We start from the raw sequence: 8,767 nt of genomic DNA on the forward strand, positions 1-8,767 counted from the left end.
GACTTAGTTCGTCTCTGAGATCGTTTTATGTCATCACACAAGTAGTTCCCTCATTCTTCTTTAAGCTGCGTAATACGCCGTCATACAGACGTACTGCTGACTGATGAGCATGTAAGTGGTAAACCGTCACTAGCAGTGTTGTGAATGATTTTATGGGTGTACTGTTCTGCACATGTGCAGATGTATCTACAGAAAGCCTTCCCAGGGATCTGCTGAGTCAGCGTGTGCGCGCACTGGTAATTTCAGTAGATACCGTCAGAGTACCTCCGTTTATATTGTTAAGGTTTAGTTTGGTTGGTCTCAAAAAAAACAAAACCACTGTTTTTTAAACTCTGTTTCTGAAAGATGAACAGTCATTTTCATTTACTCCTTTCTCTTTCTTTTACTTCAAATTAGTGCTGTAGAAAACAGAGCATCACCACATTCAAAGTTCCAAGAAAGACAATTCTGGTCAGGCCTAAAGGTAAGCAGAAAACTGCAAAACTAAAAATAAAATTTGTTCTTTTATGTCAAGTTTACTGTAGAGTGGAGATCAGCAAAATTCTTCTTTAAAGGACCAAATGGTAAATATTCTAGGCTTGGCAGGTCAATATAAACGCTGGACTGTTCGACTCTGCCGCGGTAGTGCAAAACTGTGTAGACAAATGAGCGTGTCTGTGATTCAGTAAAACTTACAGACACTGAAGTATGAATGTCGCACTTTGCATATGTCACAAAATGTCCCTTTTTTTCCCCAATCATTTAGAAGTATAAAAACCATTCTTAGTTCACCAGCTCTAAAGAAACAGGCAGTGAGCTGGATTTAACTGACAAGTCTCAGTTGTCTGACCCGTGGTCTAGATGATAAAGGATGAAGTCATCGCTAGGTCAGTGGCAATAGGGATGATAACGAGAAGCTGGATTCAAAAGGTATTTAGGACGAAGAATTGAAAGAACCTGATGACGAATTAATTACGTGTGAAGAACGTAGGATGCTAGCCAAGTTCCTGACTTTGGCAGCTGGGCAACTTCTGATGACGTTCTTTGAGGGCATTGGAGGCGTTGCAGGAAGAAGTAAAGGTTTGGGAGGAAACATAAGATCTGTTTTGGACATAGTGAATCTAAGATACCTATGAGACAAATACAGGAATAGAAGTCTTGGAGCCAGTTGGGTAGTTGAGTGTGGATTGCAGGGGGACAAATCTTAGCTGGAGACTGGGGAGTCAGCCACGTAATGGGCAGTATTTGGAGGCATGGTCATGAATGACAACCTCTGGGGAGACTGGGTGAAGCATGACAAGAAGGCTGAGGATATACCCTTGGGAAATGCTGGCGTAAGAGGCGGGCAGAGAAAGTGGAGTCTTCAGAGAAGCCTCAGGATGAATCGGGAAACTAAGAATGGTCACAGGAGAGTGGCATCAGAGACACGAAGCAAAGCACTTTCAAGAACGAAGACAGTGTTAATGCTGCTGAAGAGAATTAGGGGAAAGACTAACAGTGTTTACTGGATTTGACAATTAGCAGGCCACAGGCGACCTCAGCAGTAATAGTTCCGATCGGGTGAATCAGCGTTTGTCCTACGGTTGAGTCAGGAAGAGGAAGCACGACGACAGTGGCACGAGGTGTGAAAACACTGCACGTTAGCGCAGCTGGATGTCGTTTAGCACCGGAGGCGATCCGTGCAGGACTGTAAAGAAGGCGGGAGCTAACTGTGAAGTTCACAGAGCGGTCTGGATTTAGAGGAGGGGAATGCCACCCACACTAATTTCATTAGAATTTCTTAGAAGTATTTTACCCAGGGCATCTCCAGCCTCAACATTATTATTAATCTTGTTTTCTGTACCAGAGCACTGGGCTTTCGGGTTTGACTGGTCTCTCCGGGGCGCACAGTGGTAACCGTGACCGTGGCTGTAGCCGCAGTCCTGTATGAGTCCTGGCTCCCGACTCCAGGAGAGCATGGATGGAGGAGGAAGGTTACTGGTTTGGACAGGCTCCAGCAAGGCTGTTTGAAATGGATTTTGAGCGGTGTTCCTAAAAACTGAAAATGGGATGAGCGAATCCATGGGGGTTGGAAAGAATCATGTGTTGGTTGAGAATGCTTTCTGTTGATTCCAAAATTGACAGTTCCAACAGCGCTAATTGTAGTGAGAGTTCAGAAGAGTTTGACCAGCTTTTCCTGTTTGTCGGAGACTGTTGCAGCTTTCTTTTGGAGAAAAGGCACACGGTCACTTGACATTTTACTTTATTTTAGCTCTTCCACAATGTTCTTCTTTGGAACGGACTCCTCCCAGAAGGCACTTTGCGGGAGCTAGGACTAGGGAAGCTGCTGAACCGTTACCTTGTTACAGCTCTTCTTAATGCCACACCTGGGCCAGAGGTTGTTAAAAAGTGCAGCCAGGTAAGTTGTGTAGAAACTGATTCTAATTTTACCATTTTTAAAATTTAGTTGTTAAAATCAATTTTGTGGCAAAGTAATTAAAAGTTTGTGGTACCCACATAATAACAAACAGTCATTACCAGACAAGAAACCCAGAAGCAACCCAGTATTTACAAAATGAATGTTAGAGCCTCACCTCTCACTAAATACCAGTATAAATTTCAGATGAAGCAAAGAATTAAGTATAAAAAAAGTTTTTTTAAAAAGAATTAAGCATAAAAAAACTATGAAGGGAGGAAGGATATAGTTCAGCAGTAGAGCACGTGCTTAGCAGGCAAGAAGAGGTCCTGGGTTCAATCCCCAGTACCTCCATTAACATAAATAAGTAAATAAATGAACAAAACAAAACAAAAAAACAAAAAATAAAATGTTTTTAAAAACACTACGAAGTATTGTACTCAGAAGATAACTGACTATATCTGATGTTAAGGGAATCCTTTCTGATCTTAAAAACAAATAGAAAAAAGAAATGATGAGAAAAAGTAATAGATTTGACAAAAATATAAGACTTTAGTCAGCCGAAAAGCATTAACCAGAAAGGTATCAGGACTATTTGATTATTATTAAAACTGGAAGTTAGGTTCATTCGTCTCACTACACTTACTCTTTCTGCTGTTGCTTATGTTTGAAATTTTCTATAGTAAAAATTTAAAAAGAAAGGAAATTGAAAAATGAAGAAAAAAGTTATAATGCATAATGAGGATTAATACCCACATTTTTAAAAAGCTCTTTACAAATCAGTGAACAATTCGGATATTCTGACTGAAAATGACCAAAAGATCTGCAACAGGCAATTCACCAAAAAAAATGCAAAAATAACGTCTGAGCATGTGGAGAAGCTTACCAGTACGAATCTGAGAATTGCAAATAATACAGTTAAGGATATTATTTTACCTGTTGTGCTGCCAATTTTTTTGCTGTTACATTTATTACAATTCCCAGTATTGTCATAAGCACAGGGAGACAACAGCCCCTCGTCCTGGGCACACCGTTCATCTAGAATGTGTGGTGCAGCAATCCTGGGAAGCAGTTTCTGCATTGTGGAAGGAGGAATGCAACTCTGGAGACTATTTTGGCATGATTGATACAAAACCTTTAAAGTTCATACCCTTTTACTTAGCAAGTTTACTTCTAGGAAATTACCCTATGTTAAAAAACCAGATGGACATAAGAATGTTAAGTACAAAGAATATTATTACAGCATCATTTATAATAGACAGTTGGGAACGACCTAAATATCTAAAAACATCATCTATGCATAAGATGAAAGTCATGTGGAAAAGTTTTTAAGAATGTGGGAAAATACTTACATTGTAATATAAATTTTTAAAATATAGATACAACGTTAGATGGCAGTTCCTAGACAACTGTCATTTTTCTAGCTATGGTTTTCATACCATGTAGTTTTAAACTACATTATCTACCAAAAAATTAAATCATCATCCGTCCTACGTGTGTTTCGGGTTCAGTTCAGCCCCTTTTGACCACGAGGCTCTACTGTGGGGAAGTAAGGAAGAGGATATATGACATTCTGTCCACAGCTTGTGGCTAGAAAACCAGGCGAAGACGGTGCGGCTCTAAGTCCCAGGGTCATTCACAGCAAAGCTAGGTAGTTTTTTCAGAATTTTATTGAGACTTGTGACAAAACAAGGGGGAAGCAAGTGCAAAAGACATTGAATGCCAAGCCAGTGAAGGCTGGTTTTGAAACTTTAAAAAGATACAGTTTGCATGACAAAGCTTATAGGTCTTTCTGCCTTAGGCAATCAGTGTGTCTGTATTTTTTTTCTGGATAATTGAAAAAGATGATTAAGAAAAAGGACAAATCTTTTTCCTGAAGTCTGTTTTTAGTGTTGACCAATCAGATTTATTTTAGAAAGAGTGCATTCCAGAACTTTGATTTGACATGTTTTGTAATATATATGTGGTGCAACTTTCTACTTTCTAGAAGTACTGATCAACTATAGCATAACCTGTTTATCCAAGAATTTCTTTGAACAGTATGATCTCAGACTTTTCATTCCTCCCATTCTCTCTCCTTTCTTTAAAATTCTTTCTTCTGCTATGAGGAAGTTTTTCTTTTCTATTTTGTTAAAATTTTTCTGTTTTTTACCAGAACTTTTCCCCAAATCATGTATTACCTTTAGCATGATTGTAAGTGTTGTGTTGGGTTTTTTTTTTCCCCAAAAGAAAAAAATGAGTACACATACATTGGCCCTTTATGCTGCTGTCAATATTTAAACAAGTGTTTTAAATTAGAAGGAAATCAAAACCATAATGAATTTTTTTATTCAGTGAATCTTAGAATCAACTTCTTGATTTCTTAACTAATTTGTTCTTGTGGATTATACATGAGATTACCCAGTTTCCTGTTGTAAAATAATACTAAATGTACCTATTTTTTTACAGTTGACTCTTGAACAACACAGGTTTGAACTACATGGGTCCACTTACATGAGGACTTTTTTTCAATAAACACATACTACAGTACTGCACGGTCCACGGCTGGTTGAATCTGTGGAAACAGAACTGCTGACTGTAGAGTTAATACACAAGTTTTCGACTGCACGTGGGTTCCTCCCCTAACCCCCTGCGTCGTTCAAGGGTCAAATGTAGATGTGTAGGTATGCTGACTAAAAGTTTTGTGCCTACACATTTCTGGTGTTTACTTTGTTTTATACGATTTAATTGCTCAGGAATTAGAGTATAAAAAGTATTACAAGTACTGGGACGTGTTTATAAAAAGTAGTCTGTTTTAAGCTCTGGGTATCAAAATATTTTTTTAAATATAATACCCTGAAAGGAGGGAAATTCTGTTTATTTAACCTTGAACTATGAAACAGAAGAATAATACACAGCCTGCATGAGTGCTGAAGATTAAATGATACTATGTTAGCAAAAGTCTTTAGATAATAACTGTCATTATTAAAAACCAACCTTGTGTTTTGATTATCAGATAGCAGCATATTTACCAGAAGAATGGTTCAAAAATTCTACCATGAGAGCATCTATTCCCCAGCTAGAAAACTTCATCCAGTTTTTACTGCAGCTGGCACAGAAATTATCTAGAAGTGCAATCAGGTAACACATATTTTATTTGTACCTTCATAAGCACAGTTTAGGGTTCTAGTGTATTCCCAACAATTTTTAGAAAGATTTTTACTTCTGAAAAATCTGTTGATTTGCAGATACTAACTACTAAGGTAGATAAACAAGTTTATACTGTACAGCACAGGGAACTATATTCAGTATCTTATAGAAGCCTATAATGAAAAAGAATATGAAAACAAATATGTGTATGTATATGTATGCTGTACACCAGAAATTGATACAACATTGTAAACTGACTATACTTCAATTAAAAAATAAAAAAATAAAAAAGACTGGCAAAAATCTTTTGAGACTATCACGGTAGAGTTAGATATTTTTATGTGTGACCTGTGAAATCACTCAATATTTTAGACTACCTCATGCATTAGTTCGTATTTTTAAATGTAAATCTCTTCCAGAATAAGCACTTCCAGAACACCGTATCACAGGGCAGTTTAGAATTAAAACTGTAAATCGAAAGCCTCTTTATTTTTTCATTGAGTTACAGTCAGTTTACAGTGTGTCGGTTTCTGCTGTACAGCCCAAAGCTTCAGTCATACATGAATATACATATATTCATTTTCGAAAGCCTCTTAATAGGTACGTTTTTAATGTCTCTTTATTTTTCCAGGCCATTTCAAAATCTCAACACTTGTTTAGTACAGATCTGCAGCCTGGCGTTCACCCAGCAGTAGCTAGATCTTCGTTTTGGGTATCTCATTCATAGCGCTAGATGTTTAGGGACTTAAATAAGCACAGTGGTGTTCTGGTAAACCACCTCTCCAAAAGAAAAAAACCTTAAAACCTCAGATTTGTAGCTTTTGATGCTATCTGTGGGATAAATACTCCCACTGTGATAGCCCATGTGAGCTGGTAGCACCATACCACAACTCAGATTTCTGTGACAGATTGCTGTGCGCTTTTCTGCTTTTTCAGTCATTCACATTAAAATTTACCGGAATACCTCCACTAACGGTCTGTATTTGAACTTCATGATTATGTATGTGGAAGAGGTAGCATCTTAACAGTTTATGCTATTTTAGATACTGGTGTAAGGTGAAGTTTCTGTTTCAGATTAACAACTGATGATTCGCTGTGCCCTTATACATTGCATTTCTATGAGGGAAAATGCTTTTTGTTTTGTTTTGTTTTTTTTCAGGGATGAAGTCAAAGAAATAATTCTTATTCTAGTGAAAATAAAAGCTTTGAATCAAGCAGAATCCTTCATAGAAGAACATAACCTAGACCATCTAAAATCAGTAATTAAAGAAGTTTGAGGAGACTTTATATGAGGTACTGAAATGAGATGTTGATATAGTCACACTTGGCTCTTTTGCTTGGAGGAGGTAAAAAAGCTGTTGCCTCTTCTTTATTCCTAGTAACAGACTGGGGAGGATTTGTAAAAACAAAAAAGCAGGACTCTGAACTTCCGTTCCCTCCACCTTCTACCTTCTGGTATCGTGAAGCCTGCCCCTCCTTACTTCGTGGTATTTGCAGGAATTGAGCACACAGGAACATTAAGAGTTTAATATATTTTTGCTTGATTCTTCTGGTGACTTTTCCAGCTTTAAGAAAGGAGTTGAAGAAAGCTTGTTTATAGCTATTTTGGTTTTGGTGAATTTTCTGTCCTGAACCATAAAAACATTATTAATTCTCTTCATTTTAACTATGTCTATTTACGAGTAAGTTAAAATGAAAATCTTAGTTGGAATGAATTACTAAGTATTTACTAATTAAGGCATTCTGAGACTTGTGATGACTAATGCTTGTCAGATTGTTCTGAAACCTGCACCATTGCATTGCACCAGCACAAGGGTAAGAGAGGCCAGTGAGTCTCCAGCCGTAATAGGTATTACCGTTTTGTTAACTCATTTGCACTTAATTAATAGGTGGCAAAATCTTAATTATTTATTTGGACTACTAGAGTGACTACTTGTTTTTTGGCCATTTGTAATTCTTTTTGAAATATCTATTTATATTTTTCTCACGGACTTATAAGAGCTGTATATTTTAAGGATAATCATATTTTGCCTGTGATATGTTACAGTTTTCCCTATTTGCTGTTTTCTTTAAATTTGTGTATGTTTTTGGTGTACTAAGTGTTTGGATGTTACAGATAGTTATTACTCTTTTTTGTTATTTTTTTTTTTTGTCATTGGTCGTAGGCTTAGATAGGAAACAAGTATTTTAAATATTCAGACCATATGATTCATTTTCTGATAAAAGATTTAGTAATTTAGAAAGTCTGAGGGAGTCATTGAATCCAATAGAAATTGAGAACATTTTTCAAAACATTTTTCAAAGTGAGTTTACTAATTTTTCTTGAATCTGTTTAAGTAACTTGAGCGCAACCCTAAATGGACATTATGTAAATTGTCCAGAAAATAATCAGGAAAATTGATTATATTGTAGAATTTGAGCATGTGGCCTCTAACCTTATCACCGCTAGTTTTGAAGCTGCATGTAATATATTTTAACAGACTGGCGTGTGATTTCTACTGCAGTGAAGACTCATAATTCACTGGTATGAACGGTTTTTTAAAGTTTAGTTACACAAATTACACAGAATAAATTCTCATACAGAAGATTCAAGCCATTGCTAAAAAGGTTTTAACATTCTTAAACAATTATTGTTCCCAGAAGTAACTGCTATTTTCATTTTGTTACCCTTTCAGATCTTTTCTCTTCTTAAAAAAAGTATATATGTGTGTGTATACACATACAGCTTTTTATATAAACGGCAGATGCTTTATTGTGTATAAAATTTGTAATTTTTTTTTACTATTAAAGTATACATTTGAAATTTCCCTGACTTCTGCATTTCTAATTAAAGGTGTGTTACATGGTCCTTTACATTTTTAACTTTGGCAGAGAGATTTCTCTTGCTTTTTGTAGAATGGAAAATATTAGAACCGCTTTTAAAACTACAAATTGATAAAAATGCCCACTAGTTTTCAACTAAATTTCATCATGCTTGGAGTTTGAATCTCAAGATATTTATCCATCATATACTATAATTGAGGATATTCAAAAACATTTTTTAAGCTTGCCTAATCCTCAGTGCAGAATTATTTTTTATTCCCCCGTTTTCCTATTTCTGTGAAATGGATGGAATGAAGAAGAGAAACGCAACTAGCAAAAACACCCCTTTGAGTTAGCAACTCATCTCACATCTCAGTTCTTTCCTGGGGTTTTTTCAGCTTTTTGTTTACTTAAAGAATGTAAAATTTTTACAGAATCAGACAGATGATTTTTTTTTTAACT

The 8,767-nt window shown here is 36.2% G+C and overlaps 1 protein-coding gene across 2 annotated transcripts in view; it reads left to right on the forward strand.

Moving 5' to 3' along the window:
* GCFC2 (GC-rich sequence DNA-binding factor 2) overlaps positions 1-8,315 on the forward strand; it is a 51,672-nt gene extending 43,357 nt beyond the window's left edge. The window contains exons 16-20 of one of the 2 annotated variants that reach the window (XM_064481978.1): positions 397-463; positions 2,231-2,377; positions 5,370-5,494; positions 6,663-6,796; positions 6,883-8,315. In XM_064481978.1, coding sequence (XP_064338048.1) covers positions 397-463; positions 2,231-2,377; positions 5,370-5,494; positions 6,663-6,780 — 457 coding nt within the window. In that variant the 3' untranslated portion in view covers positions 6,781-6,796; positions 6,883-8,315. Of the gene's footprint in view, positions 1-396; positions 464-2,230; positions 2,378-5,369; positions 5,495-6,662 lie in introns of both variants that reach the window. The other variant, XM_064481979.1, reaches the window with a different exon arrangement.
* The last annotated feature ends 452 nt before the right edge of the window (positions 8,316-8,767 follow it).

The sequence above is a fragment of the Camelus dromedarius genome, chromosome 33 (genome assembly GCF_036321535.1).
Source record: "Camelus dromedarius isolate mCamDro1 chromosome 33, mCamDro1.pat, whole genome shotgun sequence".
Lineage (NCBI taxonomy): Eukaryota > Metazoa > Chordata > Mammalia > Artiodactyla > Camelidae > Camelus > Camelus dromedarius.